The sequence below is a fragment of the Cucumis sativus genome, chromosome 7 (genome assembly GCF_000004075.3).
Source record: "Cucumis sativus cultivar 9930 chromosome 7, Cucumber_9930_V3, whole genome shotgun sequence".
Classification (NCBI taxonomy): domain Eukaryota; kingdom Viridiplantae; phylum Streptophyta; class Magnoliopsida; order Cucurbitales; family Cucurbitaceae; genus Cucumis; species Cucumis sativus.
In genome coordinates, this window is record NC_026661.2 from 8,185,175 (window position 1) to 8,211,977 (window position 26,803).

General features: G+C 31.6%; 2 protein-coding genes across 3 annotated transcripts; one reads left to right on the top strand and one right to left on the bottom strand.

The window, feature by feature from the left end:
* The first annotated feature begins 3,970 nt into the window (after positions 1–3,970).
* LOC101208105 (zinc transporter 11) lies at positions 3,971–7,759 on the top strand. Its single transcript, XM_004150248.3, has 3 exons — positions 3,971–4,535; positions 6,044–6,072; positions 6,973–7,759. The coding sequence occupies exons 1-3, from the start codon at positions 4,094–4,096 to the stop codon at positions 7,504–7,506; spliced, it is 1,005 nt and encodes a 334-aa protein (XP_004150296.1). The 5' UTR covers positions 3,971–4,093; the 3' UTR covers positions 7,507–7,759.
* A 576-nt stretch (positions 7,760–8,335) lies between these two features.
* LOC101207862 lies at positions 8,336–12,508 on the bottom strand. 2 transcript variants are annotated; one of them, XM_004150247.3, is made up of 6 exons: positions 12,210–12,508; positions 10,745–11,090; positions 9,399–9,483; positions 9,114–9,200; positions 8,783–9,022; positions 8,336–8,659 (listed from the first exon to the last, which is right to left on the bottom strand). In XM_004150247.3, exons 2-6 carry the CDS (start codon positions 10,916–10,918, stop codon positions 8,583–8,585), a joined length of 663 nt encoding a protein of 220 aa, XP_004150295.2. In that variant the 5' UTR covers positions 10,919–11,090; positions 12,210–12,508; the 3' UTR covers positions 8,336–8,582. The 2 variants fall into 2 exon arrangements, with proteins under 2 accessions (XP_004150295.2, XP_031744637.1); XM_031888777.1 differs by lacking the exon at positions 12,210–12,508 and having other exon boundaries at positions 10,745–11,146.
* Positions 12,509–26,803: the final 14,295 nt, after the last annotated feature.

Consider the following 26,803-nt stretch of genomic DNA (forward strand, 5'->3'; position numbering starts at 1 on the left):
GTCTTGTTTGCTTCTTCTTTTTTTTTCTTCTAAGTAGAAGAAATGAATTATTTAACAGTTTTAAGATAATATCAAATTAACACAAAATTCGAAGTTCGAAAAATGGAAATAAAGAAATTAATGGTAAATAAAGCGAACCTTTTAAGAAGAATTAAGGGAAAAACATTACAAAGTTTGAGATTTATGTACGTGAATTTAGGCAACATTGTATAAGCATGGGGTGTAGAAAGATGGTTTGTTTAGCATGTTTATACAATTTAGGTTCATGGGTTTTCAACGTGTGTGAGCTACTCCCCTTATGCATAACTATATAGTTATGTTTCACACATATTCATTTTTCTTTTATTTCTTTTATTTCATGTTTTCTATTTTATTAATTAATTAAAACCATAAATTGTATGTGATGAATTTAAATTCTATTAGACTAATAAGAACATTACAAGTTTAACACCATAATATTAAGACATTTTCATACACAAATCATGCAAAAAAAACAAGCATAGTTTATCTAAATATTTTCATTTTTATTTTTGAGTATCCGAACATTAACGTAATCATTAACATACTCATTTGAAGTTTAACAAAGCATACACGAGAGACTCGATGAACATAATTCAAGTTGTAATATAACAAAATTATATATTTAGATAAAATAATAATATCATTCAATTTGTGACGTGACACTGTCGTTGGACTTTGCTAAAGTAACGAGAGTAAAGGACAAACAAAGTTGACGTGCTTTTTCCTCGTATATACACGCGTCTAGTAACATTTTATGGACACACGCCTTATAACATTTTCCTTGGCAACATGCTCTTAGATATCATCTTTCCTAGATGGTACACCAGTCATATATCTATTTTAACACAATTATAATTCACAACAATTTCAAAGATAATAGTTAAAATTATTAGTGATAGATTCATATTGACTATCAAATATATGATATTGTTTAACACCTAGTAGGGTATGGTATTATCATCACATTATTTTCTATTCTTTGACACATCACTAGTTATTTATGATTTTGTCATCTAATAGCCACATTGTTATTGGATATTACCATTCGATTTTCATATGATTTTGTCTTTTGATTGTCATCTTATTAACTTGTATTATTTGATATTGTTTATGATATCATTAGCTGATTGCTTTAACACACTTCTTTGACATATAATTAGTAGTTATAAGTTTGAAAGGAGACATTAAAAAATAAAAGTAAAAACAAAGCCAAAATTGTGATTCAATGACTTCCAATTTGATTGATACATGATTGTTAATGATATTCATTCATGTTTGATTGTATGTCATAATTAGCCCATGATACTAACTATTATCTGATTGCTATCTATGCTATTTGACACCAATTGTTATTGATTTTTATTTATACTTATTTGTTGTATAATTTTTGTCACATGTTATTTGATTACATGAGAATCAAATATCATTCCGATAGAAATCACAACAATCAAATAAAAACCACAAAATACTTAACATCTAATAAAAATCATATAACAATCATATATGTTAAATTATATTTTAAAAAATGCCTCCAAACTATGTGGGTTGGATAAAAAGTGTCCATAAACTTTCAAAAGCTTAAAAAATACCCTTAAAACTTTTTAAAAAATATTTTAAAAAATACTCTCACCGTTAAAGTTTTATTTAAAAAATATCTCTAAACTATTGAAAATTTCATAAATACCCTTACAAAATCAATTTTTAAACCAATTTTCTTAGCCCAAAATAAAAACAAAAATTTCAAGTCAAAACCATAAATTTAAATATATGTTGATATGTCGATAATTTTTTATAGAAATCGGTATTTCCATTACATATTTAAAATCGACAAATCACAAAAGAATTAACATCAAAGTGATACTAATATAAATATAGGATTAATAATGGACGTGTTTAATTATTTAAAAATAATCAAATATTTATTTAATAATTTAAATTTATTTATATTTTTTCAGAAAATTCCATTAAATTAAAATTTTTATAAAACTATAAGAATTCAAGGTCATCAATATCTTAAACCGTTAAAACATAAAATTTGGTAACGTGGGTGATATATAAAAAGTCAGAATAAAAAAAGCTTCTTTTATATAGATTTATTCCTAAAATTATCTCTCTATATTTTAATTGACAATTTTATTCTTTTTCTAATTTAAAATAAATAAACAACTTAAAATTAAATATATTAAATTAAAATTTTAAAAGTTCTCAAGAGATAGCATAAACGTACCGCATAATTGAATAATTATAGTAATAATTGACCATATAAAATTTAATTTATCGTTATTGATTGAGTTTTAATTGAAAAAAATCGATTAACAATTAATTAAATCCAAACCTAATACATAAACACAAAGTTATTTTGATGTTTCTGGTTATGTGTCAAATTTCATTTTTTGAAAAGACGGGAGATGAAGATAAAGATTGAAATTGTTGGTAATATTTTTTTTGTTAATTTTTATATTACGTGAATTGATTATAGTTTCTACTTTTTTTAATAATTTAATAGTTCATAATATCTTTTGTCCATTTAAGATACACAGCTTCACCTTACTAAAATTTCTAGTTTATTAAAAACGAATGAGGTGCATTATTTTGATTTAATTATTTAATTTACTTTAAATATGACAAAAAGTTGTAATTAATAAAAAATGTATACCACACCAAATCAAAAGCAAAAATAGAGAATCAACCTGTTTGAAATTGTATTTAAATATATATATTTCTAAGAGAAATATGTTTAAAATAACACTATTTTGGGAAATTTATTGAACGAAATAAAGGAAAGAACATTTCTTTTCATTCTACAGTTCCAATAAATCTAAGTTTTGTACCTACATTAATATATAAATCAATTGATAATTTGTGAACATTTAGTTTTGAAAAATTAACAAATGTTATGAAATTATATCAATTTTTTTAACACACTGATTTTTCAATATTATTGACTTGAAAAACTTATAAGTTATTTAAATTATACCCTTCAATATATTTAAAATAGTTTATCTGTTTATCTTAAACGTGGATGCAAAAGCAATTTAGCATGTTTAGAAGGTAAAAGTACATCTATTTAAAATGAGGAATTCCAATAGTTAATTAATAGACATGAAAATGTTAAGAAATAACCAATTATATATATATATATATAAAGAAAAAAGCAAGTATTTATCTAAATGGTTGTTCAACAAAATTATTTTATTAAGAAAAAAACACATATGTAAATTAAGATGAAGAATTAACTCTGAAAAACCTATTAATTTAAGTTATTTATAAATGATCACATGTATATATATTTTATTTTTAATCATATTTGCTTATAAGGAAGAATGTGTCACATTTACTATTATTATTAATATTGTTATTGTTTGACTCTAACCATCATGTAACAATAATGTGAATTGTGATAGATTTATAATTTTTATTTAACAAGTGGATATTATGTGATATTTTAGTCACAAAGTATAATTTTCATTCTTCGCGCGTTATTTAGTATACATTTTTTCACGTTAAAAGCACATTTAAACAATAAAAAAAAATAATTAAATTGAGTCCAGAGCTCCAAACGTAATATGTATTTATATAATATAGAGTATATGAATATCGAAAAAAATGAGACGTTTATAAATAAAATAGTAAAAAATTTTATGATGATTGGAGGTATGAAAATACATATACTAAATTGTAAAATTAGTATTTTTTTATTTTAAAAATTGTCCTAAAAAAAAAAAACCCTACATAAAAATAAAGGTTTAAACGAAGAAAGATTAAAATTGAGAAAGTAAATTAAATTGTGAATGTATAGGTAAACAATTAGTTTAGGGAAGTTTAGTAAAAAAGAGGTGTTCGAGTGTGTAGTACAAATTAATTTTGGCATCTCATCCACCTCCTCGTACGAACCCAACCTCCTCCAACGAAACTCTTTTCAATCTCTGTACTACACAAATCACAAATCACAAATCACATTACACAATCAAACCCTTCTTCTTCCCTCCCCTCTCCCCTCTCCCCCATTTATATACATTAACATTACTCCACCCTTCAATATGCTTTTCATATTCCTCATTTTCCACTCCCAATGCTCCGCTTTCTCTTCCTCCTCCTCTCCTCCGCCGCCGCCCACAGCGGTCACTCCGACGATGATGACTCCGCTGCCGGCGACAGCCTTTCCCCTTCCCCTAACCTCCGCTCCAAACCTCTCATCCTCGTCAAGATCACCTGCCTCATTCTCATATTCTTCGGTACCTTCATCCCCGGAATCTCCCCCTGTTTCTTCAAATGGAACGACGGCTTTCTCCTCCTCGGCACTCAGTTCGCCGGCGGCGTCTTCTTCGGCACCGCTATGATGCATTTCCTTTCCGATGCTAATGAGACCTTTCGCGATTTGACTGATAACGCCTATCCCTTCGCCTTTATGCTTGCTTGTTTAGGGTTTTTGATGACCATGGCCGCGGATTGTGTCATTTCCTATCTCTATCGCAAACCAACCGCTGATTCTTCAACCGATGTTGAACTTCGAGGTAATTAATTAATTATACATCTATGAACTCTTCTGCTTTGAATTTGAGTTTTGTTTCTCCGTTAATTTGGCTGTGAATTTCAATCTGTTGGTGCTGTATTCTGAATATTACGTGATGAACCTTGTCTCTAACTTTTGTGGATTCTTTGATTTGATTCAAAGAGAAAATCTGAATTGCTATTTCATGAAAATGTGTAATTTTCCTAAACTTGCTTTGAACCAGAATCTGAAGAAAAGACCAAAAGTGAAATAAGACAAATTTATTGATAAGTAAATAAATCATAAAAATATTGGGTGCCTTACAAATCACTTTCTGAAAGCTGTTTCCCCTTTTTTTTTACCTTGTTTTGTTCATTTTTTTTATTACCATTGAATTTGGTGTTTGGAATCCATGATTTAACTATCCAAATTCCAACACATTTCTATTGCCTTTTTTTTTTCTTTAAATAATAAATTAACTAATTATGATGTTGCAACTTTAGTGTTTCAAAAACATTTTGTTACTTTTAATTATTAAATTACAAGTTAAGTTCATTCAGTTTTTGTATTTGTTTGGCCTATAAACCTTTAAAGGTGTGTCATTAAATTAAGATTTTTCGCTTTTAGTTTTATGTCTTTTATTATTTAGGATGGTTTCTTCTCAACTTTGTAATCATGGTTTTCACTTTTGTTAAAACACACCCGAATTCAATTTTTTTTTGTGCGTAAGCAATAACATAAAGTAAGGAAGTAGTGTCTATTAACTTATTATTTGAATTCATAAGACCAAAATTCGAAGTTTAAGTCCCTTTTTTTGAAATTTATGTTTGTCTACCCATTATTTTTTTAAATTTAATAAACTTATTAGCTTTTAACGAAATGAAAACTATTGAAATAGTAGGCAATAGTTTTTAACCCAAAAAAATAAAGAATGGCTATTAGTTAATTTTTAAAAGTTTAGAAATTTAATTTTAATGAACAAATGTACACAACTTTTTTTTCTCTCTTTTTTCTATGTTTCCTTCTAATGGATCGCTATGCTCACCCTTTGCTTTGTTTGGAGAGTCAAATCTAATTCGGTTTGTTAAATAATTATTTTTTATTTCAATAGGAAAATATATTTTAAAATTCTTTTGTGTTGGAAACTTATACAGCAGAATTATATTAAAAATAGTTAAAAGATTATTTTGGTGTTGCATGTGTTTGCTCATTCTTTTATCAGTTTTTAAAATTTACGAGTTACTTGTAATCATTATTCATTTTGTTATTTTAAAATTGATTGGAAGAAGAAATCAAGGACAACTCAACAGCATAGTTAGCCGATAAAACAACTACCAAAACAAACGTCAATAATCTAAAAGTAACGCAAGAAAAAAAAATCAATATTTCTATAAACAAATTAAAAATTGTTTCTTTAAAAACATTTTTCAATCAGTTCTCCAACTTCCAACCCAATTTCTTAAAGAATAAAAGTATGTTTATTGTTGGTAATATAGAGCTCTCAATAATTGTGGTATTCTTTCACTGCAGGAGCTGCAACTTCACCCTCAAAGTTTCAGGTAAACTGCACTTCATCTCATGCTTATGATTTCTAAATACCTAATTATTTTTATCTTTGCCAAAAAAATAAAAAATTGTATAATAAATTTTATTATCATAAGAGCTTGGAGTAATTTTAAAATATATAAATATAAATGCCAAATCATGATTATGTTTGGGAATGACCTTTTTTTTTCTTGAACAGTTATTTTTTTTTTATGTGGTTTAATAATGAATGTTTGGGAATGACCTTTTTTTTTCTTGAACAGTTATTTTTTTTTTATGTGGTTTAATAATGAATAAATAAAAAATCAGTTTTCAAACCATCAAATTAACTATGACAAATATTTTTCATAAATCTTTGAGAGATGATTTTCCATTGACTTTTAAACTGATTGATAAATAAAATCTTCAAAGTAAGCAGATAGAAGTTAGAAAAAAATGGGAACCATATCCTTTTGGTGTTTAAACTTTTGGTTAGTTTACATTTAGTCAGTAGGTTTCAAATTATTGCACTTTTATTCTCAAGTGTTGAGTTCAATTTTCACTTCCAAATGTTATATTTTTACGTTGAGTCTTGAATTATTTTCATTAAGTTTCAATATTAAACATTCTCACCCTTGAGTTTTCGTTAATGCCCATTTTGGTCTATGGCATTAACTTTTCGTTAACTAGAAATGTTCATGAAGGGAAATTTCAAAATTAGATGTAGTTGTGATGGAAAGTTAATGAAAAGCTAATCAATTATTATCAATCAAGATCAAAAGTGAGTATTTAATGTAAAATAATCAGGTTAAAAGTTATTTTGAAGCATGGGTTAAAAATGTAATTTTCGAAAGAAAAAAATGTAGCCATCAAAGCTATCCGAACACCCATTTTATTCATACCAGCAACTTGAATTTATTTTATATGTAATTCAGGTCCAAAATGGCAGCAATGGGCATCATACACATCCACACCAAGCCCTCACAACAATGGGTTCATTTGGGGACAGCATTTTACTGATTGTTGCATTGTGCTTTCACTCCGTCTTTGAAGGCATCGCCATTGGAGTTGCAGAGACCAAAGCCGATGCCTGGAAAGCCCTATGGACAATCTCCCTCCACAAGGTCTTTGCAGCCATTGCCATGGGCATTGCTCTCCTCCGAATGATCCCAAACCGCCCTTTGTTGTCGAGTGCTGCCTATTCCTTTGCTTTCGCCATCTCGAGCCCCATCGGCATTGCAATCGGAATCATAATCGATGCCACGACACAAGGTGCGGTGGCAGATTGGATATTTGCAATCTCAATGGGATTGGCTTGTGGAGTGTTCATTTATGTGTCCATAAACCATCTGCTTTCAAAGGGATACACCCCTAGGGATTCAGTTCTTGTGGACAATCCAAATTACAAGTTTCTTGCTGTGCTTTTAGGAATTGGAGTTATAGCGATTGTGATGATTTGGGACACTTGATTCACATAATGTGAGAACAGTGAATATATTAGAGCTTTAGTTTGTTGTGCAAAGTTGAGTTTTTGTTTTCTTTTACCTTTTTTTTTTCTTCTTTTCAGCCAAGTTTTGCCTGATTTTTATGTATTTTCTTGTGTAGCTAGTTAACGGGATAATTGCTGATTGCTAGCAAATAAATGTAAGATTTCACCTGAACTTAATATGAAAAAACAAATGCTCATAAGTGCTTAAGATGAACATTTGTGACTTGACCAAACCACTATGTAAGATCTCTAGTTAGGATATTAGTAGAATATTGGTGTGATTATTAGGAGGGGTATGTTAGCAATTGTACAGTATGTTTGTTAGGGCTTTCAGTTACAAATAGTGAGGATGATGAGACCCAAGAGCAAAGGGCGAATAATTATGTAATATTAGTCCCAAAATTTGTAATATTTCCTTTGGAGAATTTGGCAGAGGATTGTCAAACCCACCCTCTAGAATGTGCCAAGGCATAACATATTTCGTTATTGATATTGCAATACGTATATTATTTGGCATCTATATTTCTGTCTTCTAATGTTTGTTTGTTCTTGAGTGTCAATCGCACACAAACCAAATCTATAGTGTATGGTTTCGAATTAAACTATAAATCTTGTATCAGAAGCATTTGCGCATTGTTTCAAAATTCTCAACCAAATCCTGAAGTTTGTTTAATATATTGGTAAGAATTTACACACCTATTAGCTATTAAACAATTTAAAAATCAATCTTAACTAAAATAAAAAGTCAAATGACTTCTGGTAAGTTTTGGTTAAAGACTAGGAAAAAGAAACTATTAAACTTTATGATGTTAGGAATGATTTCATAAGGACTAAATAGAATTTTAAAATCAAAGACACTACACTGAAAGCACACTAGGGCCTTAACAGAAAAGAGAATAAATAAATTTGGGCAGGAAATGGAGTTTATGCATTAAAACGTAAGAGGACTTGATTAAAAAAGGCCCGTCAGCAGGGGATCAGTAGAAAATACAAAGAAAATCAATACATTCCCATTTAAAGTTTCAAAGAATCAATCAGAAGATTATACCCCAGAAGTTAAAGATCCAAGTTCAAGCCTTTCTCCAGACAAATTGTTACAATAACAGGCCCTGCCAAGTCCCCCACAGCACATCCTGCACGCAAAATCATAGATTTCACTTATTAGAACCGAGTCAAATCACTCTAGTGCACTGATGATTGATCATTATGTGTTAATGATTTTTTCAGAGAAGGCATTAAGAAGGGTGTGAACTTACCAATCCACTGGCCTGCTGATGGGCGGAAAAGGGTGGCGCCGATGCCTGCTCCAATGGAAGCAAAAACTAGTGATGCACTACAACGGAGAGTAGCACCTGCAATCTTCTTCCTTAAAATTATAACTTTGTCAGTTTCGTCGACTACATCGTCGTCTTTCGGTTTTACTTTTGCAGAAACGTATCTGTAGATTTCGATACCGACTTGGACAAGCCATGAAGCTGCAACTCCTAGAGCATGTCCTGCATTGTTGTGTCCAAACAGGAAAACACAATGAGCTTCTGAGAGTGGTGGTGTAGGGTGGAGGGTGTAAAACTGTAAATGAAATTTAACCTCTGAAAGTTGTCCTGGTAACTCGGAAGAAGTAAACTAAAGTAGGCAGTTCTCGTCCAGCCTTGCGCACGGCAGATTTGGGAACATCTGTCAAGTCAATAAATGGACAAGTTGTTTTATTGCACTGCTAGCTACTACCAATTACAAATGAAAGAAAACTAACATATGCTTAAGCTGATGCCATAATCATTTTTCCTACCTATCTTCAAATCTTATGCTGAAATTTCAAACATTTCTTGCATTAAATGTCAAAAATACAATATTCGGAATCATGAAGATATTTACCTTTAAGAAGCTTCCATGCAATTCGCTGCGAAGCATAGTGGACTGAAATTCTTTCTAAAATGCGTCTTGTTGTGACAACAGTAGTCTGATGATATCCAAATGAGGTTGATCAATTAGCTTGATTTCAAATGTTACAAGGAATATCTATTATAGAGACAGATTTAAAATAAGACGCAGCATAATAAAAGGTTCAGATAAGCAAAGCAACAAAATTGTTACAAGGAGGCATATAGGGAGAAAGATTCCACCCAGAGGCTGATAGCTTCAAGTCATGAACCAAAAAGTTTGCCGTTTCCCTTACATTTTAACTCGAGTGTAAATCACGAAATAGAAGACAGTATTTAGTATCAATTAGGTTTATCATCAAACCAAAATCCAGAAAGAAGATCATAAATTCTAAAAGATAATTTACTTTCTATACGGCAATCAAGTGGGGCAATCAAGTGGGGTTAACAGAAATCAATTTAAGTGTTATGATGAGAAATGAGCTGATATAATTAATATGAAAATTCAGGAATGCTATAAACAATTACTACTGCCAAATGTTAAAAGACAGGAGGGTTATGCATTTCTTGCAACCAGTTTTTACAATTATTAGGGTCTTATTCGATAAGCATTTGGTTTTTGAAAATTAAGCTTGTAAAGTTAGGTATTCAAGCACCTTGAAGAATCACGCACCAAAAGCTAGCTATTGGGGTGAGAGAGCCAAGTCACTTAGGTACCACATTGGTCATCCCATTCTAACCAATGTGTACCAAAGGCATCCCATGCTACCTTGGTTCCTAACTAAATACAACTTCCACCAATTGATTTAGTTGGTTCGTTATGCACATTTTAGGAGTGTTTTCAAAATCCAAGTCTAAGTTTTGAAAACTACAAAGAGCACTTTTTTAAAACTTATTTTTGTTTTTGGAATTTGGCTAAGATTTTAAATATTTGCATGAACAATGAAAATCATGACAAACAAAATGCAAGAAAACCAACATAATATTCAAAAAATTAAAAACAAAAAAACAAAATGGTTATCAAATAAACCCAAAAGATCAAGTAGTTTCCACCAATGGAGCATCACTTAGTTCATGAAATACTCAATCATATGTGACTCAAAGTATTTAGAGTAGTTCACTCTACGACCGAAAAACCCCGAAAAGTTGGCAGGCAGTAGCAAGCAACTGAGTTAACGATATCAGGTATGGTTTCACATCTAATAATACAGAAGGGAAAAGAACTCAATGGATGTACTTTTAGATCAGCTAAAGAACAAGTATTCACTCAACGCAAAAAGAAAAAAAGAACAAAAAAGAACAAAAAAAAAAGAAAAACAGAGAAAGAGCAATTCAACAGACCTCACGAACTATTTGCTTGATGGACTTTTTAAAGGGAGAAACTAGATCGACGTGCTGCTCTTCTTGATTATCATTCAAAAAGTCCTCATCGTCTTCGTCTTCCAACTTGGCATGAGGCTCCAAAAGAGGCAAATAAAACATCAGAAACGACCTTAACGTTGTCATACCAAGCATCCGCCATTGAAAAGCAGAGAATAATGGCTTTAACTCAAGGTTGTACTCCTTTGTAGTGTACTGCAGAGACTCATGCTCAAAGATTCTCCTTGATGCACTCTGTAGATTTGAGAAGTAGTCCTCAGTCACATCAACACCGGCATCACAATGAGCAACTGGAATTCTGTAATTACTGTAGTAGCATGGCCAGCCATGTAAAGCGTTCTCAATCATAGGTAAAAACGTAAATCATAGTATAAACTGCCAAGAAAGATGAAATCTCAACTATAAGCGAAAGTTAGGAAAGAAAGCAACTAGCATGCGGCCTGATGATAGTATGTCTAAAAACGCTTGTAGATTTTTACATATTTAGTTTACAAGAGCCTTTGATCCTTCCTATGAAGGCTAAAACTTCCCTCTCTTGATAACCAGATGATCCAGGCAGCCAGCTCCTTGGATCACAGCAGACATCCAATAACCCTACTCCGAGAGTTAACGTTTATCTTAAGTTATCAAATATTTTACTTTGAACTTGAATTCTAAACGAGGTATCTCTAAAATGGCAAAAAAACATCGATAGGAATTAACTTACTAATTCCCCAGACAATCTATAAGAATCGGTAGTGATCATCTATTCCAAATCCTTACCACCATAACTACCCCTCGGGATTTGAAGATGAAGATTAAAACGTAGCGAGCTAGATTCTGTAATCTGACTAACAAACATAAAAGTCGTACTTTTCTTTTAAACAGGCAAGGTTGGAAACTTCATCATAATTGCCAAAATAAAAACAGCCTAGAGGTGGAAGTAGAGAGGACCCCGCCAAGGAACTACGTGATAAATGCTTTCCAATCACTTATAATAATTAAAAGACATAAAAACTATGTAGTTAAAAAAGAATTTAGAAATGTGGAGATTATTATCATACTGCTCCCAAGAACGTGATCTAGATGCAGATTTGTATAAAACAAGCTAATGGAAAAGCAAACTTAAACATGTCCTCAAACGGATAAACAATGATTAACAACTGATTACCAACGATTTACACAAACCTCACGACAGTCACCAGAGTATAAAATATTTCAAAGAGCAGTTCATTTCAAATGTCAAGACGAACACATGAAAACTCTATCGTTTCATCAAAAAGTTCACAAACATGACAGTATATGACCCAGCTATAAACTTGCACTTTTTCAAAGCTAGAAATTTCAACAAACGAATCCAATCCAAAGAAAAATTGAAGCAGATAAAAGGCGAATAAAAAAAAAAAAACCATACTAAAGAAACATGAAAACCATAAACAGAACATACCCTAAGAAAGCTCTGAAGGCAAAAGGGGTTCCGGCAGCGGCGGCGGCGGCGGAGAAAGCCCCATAAGAGTGGAGGCTTTGGGGTGGTTTGGTGCCCGAATTTTTCCGTAATAGATCCAAAACAATAGCTAGACCGCCATTGGTGAACAAAATTGAGGAATCCAGAGAGGAAAACAAAATCAAATAAGAAACGGATTTGAAGTAGAGCAACCCGTTTATGATTCGACTGTTGGGTGTGTTGAATAAATGGTGTTCCCTTGCCAATGGTTCGTGAGAATAACCAAATCAAAGAAAATAATTGAATTAAAGAAAATCCTGACTATTCCAAATTTCCAATGTTTAGAAATAAGTTTTTAAACTAATTGCTCTCTTCTTCCATTTGTTCATAGAATTGTTGTTTTCATAATCTTAAAGTATTTCTCTCCATTTCAAAATTAAGTTGGATACATTACACAAGATTTCTTTGTTGAAAGGTAATTTGTTCTATCTCGAGAGTCTATTAGAAACTTGAACGTTAGGGTAAGTAAATTGTCTCGATGAGACAACATGATAAATAATATCACTACTATGCATATTAAGGAATAATGTAGAAGAATATAAATTAAAATTTAACTCTAATTAAATTATCATAAGATTGTTATTAGTAGTAAAACCAAATCAAAACATAAAAACACATATAACACGTATAAAAAGAATTTGAACCCAATAAATTCACGTTGTTTTTTTAAAACAATTTACTCACCATATTACTAGTGTTTCAAGAGTAATTGCTTCCCATGAGAGAAGATATTACCTTTCTTCTAGAAGTAACACAACATCCCGACGAAACTTTTTTAAATGTATCAAACTTCAGCAATTTTCAAGTGGAGAGAAATACTTTTTGGAGAAGGCAAAAGCTTACGGAAACAACAATTTTGTACACAAATTGAAGAGCACTTAATTTAAAGATTTATTTGTGTCCATTCGAATAGTGGTGCCTTTTCTTTACACAAATATATCTAGCATAAACGCAAAGAGATAAAACTTGAGTAACTTGTGGTCAGTCTTGGAATTGAAGAGAATAATAGAAATCTAGAAATGTGTGTACATAGATAGTGCAACAGATCCCACGGCCCATTGTTGTGATATGAACTTGCCATTATGATTTCTATAAATAGCATCGTACATGCTCTTTTTATTAATATAATTACCACTTATAGAAATCATTAAAAGCATAATGCTTACCTTAAAACCACACTAGCAACTAGTGCTGCATTATCATTCTTAGAATGGGTGAAAGATTTCAATGCAATGCATATTACATTATTCAGAGATCGAATTGTCCATTGAACCTAGATCTTGAGATCTCCAGTCAACTAGGTTTGGTTGCATCTTTGATTAACTTAATATTATAAGCTTTAACCCCATCCTTTTTTTATTAACTTTCAACCAACTCCTTAGTTAGGATTTTAGTAAGTAGATATGCAATATTATCTTTTGAACTTACAAGTGATCAATTGTGACAATTCCACTAAGAGAGTAATTGTCTAATTGTATTATGTCTCCAACCTATATGTCAAGACTTATCATTATACATAATATTTCGTGTCCTTCCAATAGCCGTTTGACTATCACTATGTATACATATTGCAGGCACCCGCTTAGACCAGTCGGAAATATCTTCCAAAAAAAAATTCAAAGTCATTTTTCTTCTTCTTTTGTCTTATCTAAAGCTATAAATTCAAATTACATTGTGGATAATGCAATATATGTTTGTTTGAAAGATTTTAAACATACAACCCCACCTCCAAGAGCGAGAAAGTAACCACATGTAATTTAAGACTTTAGCGCTTGATATCTATTTGACATCATAACCTTCAAGTACCACTACAAGAAACCAGCTCTTCCCCGATCCATAGACACGTCGACGAAAACACAAACAATGTCGCGAAAAGCTACTGCGATGCCGCACATGAAGTCGGCAACAACGTCGGTAAAAGTTCGTCAGGGATACTTTTCGGGACGCCGCTCGCTGCCACGTCGCAAAATATTTCCCCCGTGCACGATCTCAATACGTCGCGGACGACTTTTGCAGCACCGACGTCATGGAACGCTTCGACGATGCAGACGTCAAGGAAGGCTTCAACGGCACAAACGTCGCGGTAGGATTATGCGATGTCGGCGTCGCAGTAGGCTTCTGCGGCGCAAACGTTGCAGAAAGCTTTTACGACGCGGGCGTCGTATAAGCCTTCCGCGATGTGTGCGTCGCCAAAGGTTTTTTATTTTATTTTATTTTTTTATAATTTTTATTTTTATTATTATATATTGATTGGTTTACTCGATGTAATAAAATTTGTAGTAAATTGATAGAAATAAAAGTATTATTCATTACGAAATCAAATGATAAGTTAAATATGTTCGATACAAGAAATTAATTACATAATTCAAAATATTACATAAAATAAAAACTTAAGATCTAATGCTCTCGTGCAGTGGACGCCAAACCTATAAATAACATGAAAGTATTGTTAGAATATCACATATGGAAAGTTAAACAAATTAAATATTGAAAAGTGCGTACCCAAGTGATCACGGGCCTCCCTATGCACGACTCATCTCCTCGATCATCTTCTTCATCTCTTCCATTTGTCGTGCTTGGTCCGCAATTAGTCGATCTCGCTCCTCGTCCCTCAGGCGTTGTTCTTTGATAATTTGGTTAGTGTTGTCAAGTCTCGCTTTGAGGTCGCTAACCTCTGCTGTGTGTCTGGTAGTCATACATACTGGAGGAAGAAGATGAAACGGTAGTCGTAGACCTGGGTTTTGGGCCTCAACCAAGACCTTTTGAGTAGCCCAGTCGTCTACCAAAAACTGTCTTGTATATCTCGTCCTGAGTTAGTGGTTCAGAACCCTCTGGGACGGGCTGAGACTGAAGATCCACCATCTGATTCTGCACAACATAAGCTAATTGTAATAAGTTTGAGAGATTATTCAGACTTAAAAACATAGAATAACTAAAGTATAATCAAACATAAACTTTTCTAAAACTTTCGAAAGCATCCTCTGCAGTTGGTGAAATGAACTCGCCACTACTACTGGCGTGAGTTTCTTTGAATAACTCGACACGATTTACAGGACGACCGTGCAGCTCAGTGAGCTTTACTTGTCTCTGAAGAAATGACTTTGTGCCGCTCCTATGGTTGTAAGGCTGTCACGCCCTAACGGCCTTACACATACTTGATTGTTCCTATACATTCCAAAAATGACGATGATCAAAACGTTATACTTTTAAATAAATGAAATATTGTAACATAAAATTTTATAAATAATTACCTGAAACTATTGAATGATGTAGTGATCACATAGAAAGTGCCAATCTTCCACTCGATTGACCAATCTCGAGAATGGGTTTGCTCGTGCTTGTTTAGGGTCACTAAATTTCTTAAAATGGTGATGATTACTTAACCTGAATTCCTTCCACACAGTGAGCATTTGATGTTCAACAAATCGATTTAGTGTTGGATCGTTATGATCAAACACGAAAAATTGCTACAAAAGAAATATATTTCAAGTCAGTAAAGCTTTAATAAGGAAATAGAAACATACATAAATGTTTATGAATTTACAGACTTACCGTTAGGCCGCCCTTGACGACCTCGATGCACTCCGGTGGCACATCTGCCCACTTTAGGTCTGAATAGGAAACGTGTCTTGGGTCAGCACACCGATCATGCAACTGAAACGAGGGGCGTGTGGTGAGACAAGCTTGTCCTCTCCAGAGGGGATGGAAATGGGAATTCTCCCATTCTACTGTACATATCGTTCGACATCTATGTTTCTAGAATGTCGTCGTACTCTCCTAACAGTAGGAGTCGAATGAGAGGGGTCTACTAAAAACGATATTATATACAACAAGCATAACTTAAAGACATGACAAACATTTGGTAGAGAAATTGTATTAAATATGCTGATATTATTACGAACCTAAAGTGTCGCCTACTGATGACGAACCACCCGCGTTATCCAACGCGTCAAGATTAAGTAAATAATCTTCCTCAAGCATACTACTCGAAAAGTTAAACTCCTTATCTACATACATATATAAAAATCAACAAAATATTAACCAAATAAACGTGAGTATCACAACGTAATTAGTGTATAGAAAAATGATTAAATGTGTGTATACGTCAAAAAAACATTGTTATTCATCATCGCACGACTCGCTTTGATGTGATGATTGTTCGTCATCTTCATCGTTTATGAAATTTTCCACGACATGATAAACATTTGATCTTTCCACTATTGTAGGATCAACTTCAGTCCTACACAGAGCGTCATCCTCAATGATGTGTTCGTCCACTCGATGTTCAACGACGATTTCCATTACATTAAGTTGATTATTCTCGATATCTTCCACTTCTGGCACGTCCCATACACGTTTATTTTGCACCACTTGAAAAATTTTCCAATTGATACCATTTTTAGGATCCTCAAGGTAGAACACCTGATGTGCTTGGGTTGCGAGAATCAAGGGTTCCTCAGCGAACAAAAAACGGGACGTGTTTATTGATTTGTAACCTAGTTCTTCGTGCGTTCTATGACTTTTATTTTTGTCTGTATCAAACCATCGACACATGAATAACCAAGCACGTCGTCCAAATGGATATTGAACGTGTAACACTTCGTCCAAAACACTGTAAAAATTATTGTTCGCACTGCCTCCACTCCCTTCCCCGATTACCATGACTCAACTGTTTTGTGTTGTGTGTTGAGAATCACACTCCAACATGTGAAATCGTACGCTACCAACAATGCATCTACTGTAAGAGCGAACATCTAGTCTGTTCATCAAGTATTGGGTTACTGCTAGTCCCTTCATCAACTATTGGGTAACTACTACTCATTCCTTCATTAAATGTTTGTATACCTATGTTCAAGGTCAATGGCTCTTCATGATACACCCAATTGATATAGGAGGCTATTCCAATGGTTAATAGATGTCACCTCACACCCTCTAAGAATTCCTAGTTTGAATTCATACATTTCTTGCATGAACATCTTAATTTTTCATAATTATTTGTGTGATTTTTGCGACCTCGAAAAACTAAAAAACTCCTTCTATGTACTCAACAGAAAACTTATCTCTAATTTTCATCCAACTCTTGTCCATCTCGTTAAAAGGCCTAACAAATAAATATGTTATATTAGTTTTATACATACTCCATTTTAGTTACGTTAATTAACAATTTTAAAAATCCAAATTGCATTTGAAATTGAAATTCAAATGCAATTTCAATATGGATATCATATTGAAATTCATATTTACAACCCTAAACATATTCAAATTTTTATTAATTTTCTAATTGCAATAAAAAAAATATACATACATATACATATGCACTAAACTATACATACATATACATTACACATTATGCTTTAAATATACATATAACACATCAAATTAAACCTATATATACATATACATACACCCTAAACATATACACATAACACATACAAATTAAACATATACCTAAATATAAATATACATACACATTAAATATACATGTAACACATACACACATTTAAAACTATACTAACACATAAACAATAAATATACATACATATTAAATATACATACAAATTAAATATACACATAACACATACAAACATAAAATTATATACTAACACATGAACAATAAATATATACATAAACCCTAAACCCTAAACATAAATGAAAAAAAATACAAAAAAACGACCTCAAGACGACGACGACAGTGGCGGTGCAGCGACGGCGGGTGGCAACGACAACGGCGACAGTGGGCGGCAACGGCAACAAATCACTCACTTTCTCTCTCGATTTCTCCCTTTCTTTCTCACTTACATTCTCTTCTAAATGAAACCTGGGTTGAAATAGTCTGGACTTTCCACGACGTTTTCGAAAACGTCGCGAAAAGTACGTTTCCGTGACGCAAAACTGGTTGACGTAACAGGAAGTGAAAAAAAATTTATTACGTTTCCACTTTCCGCGACGTGCGTCAGAGGCGCATCGAGGAAATGTCACCTTTCCGCAACGTTCAAGGACAACCATGTCGCACAAAATGGAAACGTAATAAATTTTCTTTCATTTTTCGCGACGTGCTACTGGCACACGTCGCGGAAACGTGAAATGTTACGTTTCTTGTTACCTTTCGACGATGTTTAAGGACAACCACGTCGCCGAAAGTGGGAATAACAAATTAGTTATAAAATTAATACGATCGATTTTTTGCGACGTCGAATCGTTTCGTTGATGTTTCACCTTTCGGCGACGTACAAGGACAGACATTGCAGAAAGATTGATAATTTGAAATGATCATTTCTATTTTCGCGACGTCTTGCAGCAGTGCGTCACATAAAAGTTATCATACGAAATTAGGGTTTGATGTACCCTGACGTAGAGGCGACGTTCGTCGCAGAACATCTTGACCAAAATGAATAATTCGGCTTTTCGCGACGTGTCCGAGACGGACGTCACGGTAAAGCAAAACAATATATTAATGAGTATACTTTATGCGACGTTCGTTTTCCAGATGTCGCGGAAAGTGGTATTAGCAACGTACAAACAGGGACGTCACGGAAAATCCAGCAACGCCGACGTTACTTTCAGCGATGTTGTTTCTGGAGTCACAAAAGCTCTGTTTTCTTGTAGTGTACAATATGATATCTAATATAGTGTAAGTTATAATTTTCAGTGTCCTTCAAGTATCCCAAAATTATCAATATAGCTTTCCAATGATCTTGACATGGATTGCTTGTATAACAACTTAGTTTACTAACAACATATATTATCTCATGACGTGTACAACTAATGATGTAATAAGCTACCAATTATGTGAGAGTATTCTAGTTGTGCAATACTATCTCCATTATTTTTACCTAAATAAAGACTAGCATCAATTAAAGTTTTTGCTATCTAGAAATTTAGGTAGAAATTATTGACCAAGTTTGAGCTATGAGTAGAAGAGAAAGCCAAGATTAAAAAGATCCATTTTAATGGAAAAATTAGCTCGCCCATGTCTACTACCATAAGAAAACTTTTTCTACATCCATTCATGGTCTTGTAGATTCCAAAATATTGACAATTATTTATTTATTTATTTGTTTGTTTATTAACCATAACAATAATAATAATAATATTATTATTGGATTTAGTTTTTCTATTTGGTCTATAACTTTTGAAATACAATACTTGAAAAATGTGTACATATAGAAAATGAAAATTTGCCTCGTCTTTTGGAACAAGGTTTTTTTTTATTCTTTGCTGACATCACAACCGGGTGAAATTATCAAAATAAACTCAAGCACGTTGAAAAAATTATCTCGCCCTCCTTCTTTCGCCATTTTCTCACTCATACATGATCACTTTCCTTTCCCTTACTCTTGCTTTTTCTTCCTTTTCTCACTCACAAATCACTCTCCTATCTCTCCTGATCTCACTCTTCCTTTCCTCACTCACATATCACTCTTCTCTTTTATAGTTGGAACTAGTGCTTGATGTTTTTTTGAAGTTGGTTGCGCCGAAGAAGAAGAATTGAAAGAGAAAAAAAAAAGAGCTTCGTTGAAGTTGGTTTATTAAAGAAGAAAAAGAATAAGAAAAAAAAAATTGAAATAAGAGTTTCATCAAAGTTTGTCTACCGAAGTGATGAAAAACAATAGACATGCGTAGTGAAAAATGAATTAATTTTACTCTATCTAAACCATTTAGAGATTAACATGCATCAATTACTCTAATTAAATGAAATTAGGGTTAATAAAAAACCATACCTTTGAAGCTTCTTGATCCATGTAATCTTCTCATGAACACGAACCTGGGACCACCAATAGTGTTGACTCACTATTCAATCGAATTGTGGGACCCGATAAGTGAATGAATTGAGAGAGATGAAAATTTGGAGGTGAGATTTAGGGTTGAGTTGGGAGAGAAAAAAGATTTTGGTTTTATTTTGTAAGTCAAAATTACAAAGTCTTGAAACATTTGAAAATTAAAATAGCTTTTAAATAACATAATTACATGCAAAATTGCATGTAATTAGTTCATCAAATCTCAACACCTAATATTCTACTAATCATTAGAGAAACTTAGTGGGCTAGGTGTTTACATCCCAAATGTAGCTATTTATTCCACTACCACTAAGTGTTAGTGAGATTATCCAACAAATTGTGAGTTTTTTCACTAACTTTAGTCTAAGGGCAATAATATCATTTGATCATTCAAGTCAAGTTTAACTGACTTTACAAGTCAAAAGTAAACATTTTTACTTTTTACCATTTGTCAATCTTGATTAATTTCGACCTCTCAAGCATGATTTCACGTTCATTTTTTCAAAATTCAAATCACATTTGAACATAAAGCTAGTCAATATTTGACTTTTCAAAGTCAAAATTAAAGTCAATATTTTGACCTTTTTCAAATTTGACTATTTCCATCATTTTCGAGCTGCCGAATATGAATCCAAATTTATATTTTTAATATTTAAATCACATTTAAACATAAAGTTTTATCTCTAACTGATAATCGATGACTATATCAAATATACTTGTCAGTTTATCTCTTTTTACCTAATTCAAACTTTTCGAACTAATCCAACATATTGTTTCTAAGTCAATTCCATATGATCTAGCAGAAAAACCTAATGGACCTATTTTTGGATTTTATGTCCTAAAACTCGTAGATAGTAAATATAATTCTTTGACCCTTATTAATAAAGTGTTATTATTATAATTTTAGTAAGTGTTATTGATTTCATTATTAGTTTTTTCTTAATAACCTAAATCCAGAAACTAACATCCTAAGTTGTTTGATGATTCTTGAACAATATGTAGAGACATACATGGATTAATGTTCGAGATCAACTTAGAAGGTCTAGGGATAAGGCTGGGTATCTTATCCTGGTAACACTATGGATACGACTCACTTTGTATTTGATACAAACGCAATGATCCAACACGTTCATGTAAGTGACATGCGAGTGAGGTATCCTATGCAATGAGTTTGCATAAGATCGGGTCATGAAATAGTAACCACTAGATGTAACTTTGTTAACTAGTTAGGTTTCTATTTCATTAAAATGACCTAGGTAACTTAGTCGTAATTATGAGTATATTATGAACTCCTGTTCGATAGGAATTGTCCTTTGATTTGTACCAGTGAGAGTGGCCAGATTGTCGATTCAATATGCTTATCATTTTGAGGACAAGACCGAGTGGGGAGCTGGAAGCATAATCACACAAGATAGAATTCACTTATTCTCGACTTTAGGGTAAGTAGATGAGTGTTTTCTTAAATGGTGTCTCCAGGACTTAAACAAAGGGTCCTAACCTCTTTATGGCATGAGAGAGATTTATGTTTATTGGTTGGACCATAAACATGTTGTTAATTAGAAAAGCACTGGTATTTAAGGACTAGAAGTAATCTAGGGATAAAACGATAATTTGACCTAGCTGGTGTTACGAACACTTGTGAAGGACTAACTTGCTGTTATTGGTCTATATTCATGGAGTCATGGACACAAAAATATATCTATAGTGAGAAAAGTTCAAATGTGCGTCTTTAGTGAAGTGTATACACAATTAACAAATATTGATTAATGTGATTAATGAATTTAGCTAATTAATCTCAATACGTTGTAGCTTTTGATCTATAGATCCATTAGGTTCCCTTCCTAGCTCGTAAAAGGTGATGAGATTTATATGTATTGGTTGTAATTTGAAATATTCAAATTTACCTTGGAAATTAATATAATATATGGTGATACATTATAATATAAAGTTTATATTTTAATTAAACTTTATTATATAACCTTAATTTTTGATATAATTCAAAATTAGTTTATGAGAGAATAAAATATTTGAATGAATTCAAATATTAATATGAATTAGATTCGCGTTAAAACTATAATTTAAAATTTAATGTGTATATAATACACATTAAAACTATATGTTAGGAGAGAAATTTACATTTGAATGTGATTCAAATTTGGATTAAATTAAATATAAGATATTTAATTTAACAATTAATTAATAGTTTAATTTAATTAAATTTGATTTAGTTAAATTAATTAAATTAAAACTATAAGTTAGGTAAGAGATATTCATTTAAATTTTGAAATATCAATGAAATATAATTTAATTAATTAATAATAATAATAATTTAATTGGTTAAATTAACCGAGAATGTGGGTTACTCTCTAACTTCTCTCAAGAAGGGAGATGTTGGTATGCAAAATTAGACAGAGGAGTTTTGGGAACTCATCAGTACTAAGAATTCTCTAAAAAAATTCCTCTCTCAAAATTTTTCTTTCAATTTTGGTTCCCACGAACCAAAATTTCATACCCAGAGAATAGGGTAGGGTTTTCAAGTGGTGGTGCCCCAATTTGGTAATTAATAGATCTAGAATCGTCAACTAATGTAACTTTTTTTTTTATTCTCGATATCTTTTTTGTAGCATACTTAGCATTTAGATTATAAAAATTAGTTTTTGTAATTTGCTTATTTTCAAAATCCCAATTACGTTGAGTTAAGGTCTCTGTTAAAATCTTTCGCTGCTAGGAATTTTATTCCTTCACTTATAGATCATACGAGACATCATATGATGAATACATACACGAGAACTTTTTTTAAAAAAATCAATCAAACCGTTGAGTAGAATGTAAAATCTTGGTGCAAAATCATTTATCTTGTTTGTTATGGAACTAAATTTCTAGCGCTGCATATCTTTTATCTTCTTTGTTCCCTCGATTCGACCCTTCTAAAAATTCCTTGAGAGATCAAGTGAGGGAAAACAATCACATTTTCTATTTGATTCAATTATTTAGGAAAAGGAAATAAAGGGTTCCAAGTCATTTTTTACATGGAAATTCAAGTTCTAAGTCGATACACGTCCAATTTAGTTTGCTTTCCAAAGGAGGTCACGGTGGAATAACTATCTTTCTTGAACCAATGATTAGTCCTCTCATTGAACCAAAATTTCAAACTCCAATCCCACTTTAAACCCACACACCTCAAAATATTTCCATAATTCACAATTTTAGATAGGATTCTCTCCCATTGCTTTTCAGTTCTTTTCAGTTTCTTTCTGGATTCTATTAATCTACTGTTGATCTTGCTAAACAAGCCCAAATTGACAAAGATGAACAATTCGATGAAGAAAAATTGTTCTTTAGTTTTGTTGAAAAGAAAAAGTAGGTGCAACGGTAGGTGGTGAGACTTCTGTTAGGACAACAGTCTCTCCCAATATCTATACAATATAATGACATTGTCCTTTTTGAACACATGTCTTCGTAACTTTATTTTTGGTTTCACCTAAAAGGTCTAACACCAATGTAAAGGTGGTTGTTCTCATTTATGTATCCATATAATTCTCTTATCTATGATAATTCTCATTTGGTAATAGTTTCATTAAACACAACATGGAAGAACTCAATCCGATATAGAAATAAAAACCCAAATCATTTTCATGGAGAAGTATTCTAAAAATAAAAGTGGTCTCTCTTTCCATTAATCGAAATCAAATTCATGGAAATTAAATGCACATGGACTTATTTGATAGAGTTCTAATGCTTGAAAATTACAGATGTCGATGTTTGGGATGCATGATTTAGAAATCTTGATTTCTAATGGCTGAGGTGCTGGTTTTGAATTCCTGAGTTTAGCTAATTTGTTTATTTATTTTTAATTAATTTATCATAAATTTATTTTTTTTATTAAAATTTTAATTGATTTTTTTTAACGAGAAATTTTAGTATTTGATAACAATAATTTTAGTTACAGTTTCATTAACATGAATGATCTAATTAGGAATACTACAAACCATTCTCAAAATATAACAAATCATATAATCAGATGAAGTTTACGAAAGTTCTAGTTAAACGACATGAAAAAGAGTCCAATAGGTTTCAAATTAAGCATAACCAAAAGCCTCATGCAAAAGAAAGTAAGAGTTACGTTTGGCCATAGTAATATTTGTCTTCCTATGACACGCATGCAATGCATTTTAAACCACTTTTATCAAAAGAGTCTACATAAAAATGATTTTTTTTTAAAAAAAAAACTTTTTTTAAAGTCAATCCAAATAATTCTTAAGTTTTCTAGTTTAATTGATTAATGAAAAAAATAAAAAAAATTTATTAAACTCGAAATAAACCATGATATATATTTACAATTTTCGCTATATTACCAATATATTAATATTTGATTTATACTCGAGATCACAATAGATAGGTCATCAATTTTTACCTTGAAAATGTATAACAAAATAAACAAAATCTCATAAAGTGAAGGAAAGATTAATTTTAAATAAAGAAGAGAAAAAGAGAATTAAAAAGGATGATCTAATAATAATAGTTATTAAAAATAACGGCACAAGAAATGAAAATAGAAGAATGGAATTTTAGAAAATATTTTTGTGATTAAATCAAAGCATATTTAGAATGACTATGGAAAAAAATATTTTAAAAAAATTCATTTTTATTATTTTTTCAAGATTTGGAGCGGTTACAAAAGTTGGTGGTCTAAAGTTCGTCAGCGGAGTTGTAAAAAATGATACTTAGTGGTCCACTGACAATGGTCACTAGAGCCACTAGGGGTGATGTTAGGAGTTGGTCGATGAATTAGAAAAAAAAATGTAATCCATGGACTTTAGTAATATTTACTATTCAATCCGATGAGAAAGAGTGTATGAAGCCTTGGTGAAGATAGTCGTTGATCAATGGTGAAGACGATCAATGATCGCCAATTGGTTGGTCGTCGACCATCATAACAATCAGTTGTCAAGAATCATGACTATTGATCATTGACCATCACTACGATCATTTGTTAATAGGCACAACATTGAAATTAACAAAAACGATTGGTTGTCGTCAATTAAGATGTTCACCACACAAGAGTAACGTCCAAAATTGTAGGTCACCAACAATCAAGATAATTGGTCATCGACTATCAAGACGATTGATAATTAACGGTCAAGACGATCCGAAGTCGACGATCAAGATGATCTGGAGTCGATGGTTAAAGACGATCAATTGTTGTGACCGTCGATCGATCATCGTGGTTGATGGTGAAGTTGGCTAACATTTGTTGTCAATGATCATTGGTAAGATGTTGAAGTGAAAATTTTTCTAAAACATATGACATTCAACGAAGAAAAACATAATCTTAATTACATGAGTTTGACTTCAAATGTTAAATCCCCTAATTTCAAACTCATGAGCGAAAGACTCTCTAAATCACATGATCCGATCTCTGCATAAAAATCTTATCATATGGTCTCAATGATGATGTTGGTCAAAAATGTTACGAGGAGGAGGGTTAAAGGAGAGGTTGGAGAAGACAAAAAGGAGAGATGCCATATTATTAAAAGAAAATAATATCAAATTAATCATTCTTGTCAAATACCTACCTCTCTCATTATTTAACGCCTTTAATGGTTTTCTGTTAAGAAACTAACAACCTAAGAAGGTTAAAACATAGTTTAAAACTTGAACCCCAAATAGATATCAATTTCAAAAAATGAACATCCATCCATGTGATGTGGTAAGAAATAATAACAATACAAAAGGTTAAATAATTAAAAAATAAAAACGTCCAAACTATCTTCCCAGACCCATAGTTGTTTGATGATTTTATTATTAGTTTTTTCTTAATAATAATATGTTTTGATAAACCGATGGAGTTTATGAAAGTTAGTTAAGCGACATTAAAAATGGTTCAATAGGTTTCAAAATAAGCATAACCAAAGGTGTAATGCAAAAACAAAAGTAAGAGTTACATTTAGTCATAGTTATGATTATCTTCCTATGACACACATCCAATGTATTTTAAACCACTTTTATTAAAAGACTCTAAACAAAAATGAGTTTTTTTTTTTAAAAAAAATATTTTTTTTCAAGTCAATCCAAATAATTCATAAGTCTTCTAGTTTGATTGACTAATGAAAAAATATATTTTTTTTATTAAACTAGAAATAGACTTTGGCATATATGTGATATATATTTACAATTTTCACTATATTACCAATATATTAATATTTGATTTATACTCGAGATCACAATAGATAGGTCATCAATTTTCACCTCGTAAATATATAGCAAAATAAACAAAATCTCGTTAAGTGAAGAAAGATTAATCTTAAATAAAGAAGAGGAAAAAGATAATTAAAAAAGATGAACTAATAATAATAGTTATTAAGAAAAATGCAGAAAAAATAAAAATAGAAGAATGAAATTTTAAAAAATATTATTGTGATTAAATCAAAACGTATTTGGAGCGACTCTGAAAAAAAAGCTTTTTTAAAAAAATTCATTTTTATTAATTTTTCAAGATTTGGAGCAGTTGCAAAAGTTGGTGGTTGAACGTTCATCCGCGGAGTTGTAAAAAAGGACACTTAGTGGTCTATTGACAAAAGTCACTAGAGGTGATATTCGGAGTTGGTCGATGAATTTTCTAGATTGAATTAGAAAAAATGTAATCCAAGGGCTTCAATAGTATTTACTATTCAATCCCATGAGAAAGGGTGTATGAAGCCTTGGTGAAGACAGTCGTTGATCACTAGTGAAGACGGTCAATGGTTGTCAATTGGTTGG

Excerpts from the sequence above, each read along its gene's own strand:
- LOC101208105 (XM_004150248.3), top strand. The coding sequence starts at position 4,094 with ATGCTCCGCTTTCTCTTCCTCCTCCTCTCCTCCGCCGCCGCCCACAGC. Across the intron at positions 4,536-6,043 it reads AACCGATGTTGAACTTCGAG|GAGCTGCAACTTCACCCTCA; the intron begins GTAATTAATTAA and ends CTTTCACTGCAG. Across the intron at positions 6,073-6,972 it reads CTTCACCCTCAAAGTTTCAG|GTCCAAAATGGCAGCAATGG; the intron begins GTAAACTGCACT and ends TATGTAATTCAG.
- LOC101207862 (XM_031888777.1), bottom strand. The coding sequence starts at position 11,131 with ATGATTGAGAACGCTTTACATGGCTGGCCATGCTACTACAGTAATTAC. Across the intron at positions 9,201-9,398 it reads TGCATGGAAGCTTCTTAAAG|ATGTTCCCAAATCTGCCGTG; the intron begins GTAAATATCTTC and ends TTGACTTGACAG. Across the intron at positions 8,660-8,782 it reads ATCAGCAGGCCAGTGGATTG|GATGTGCTGTGGGGGACTTG; the intron begins GTAAGTTCACAC and ends TTTTGCGTGCAG.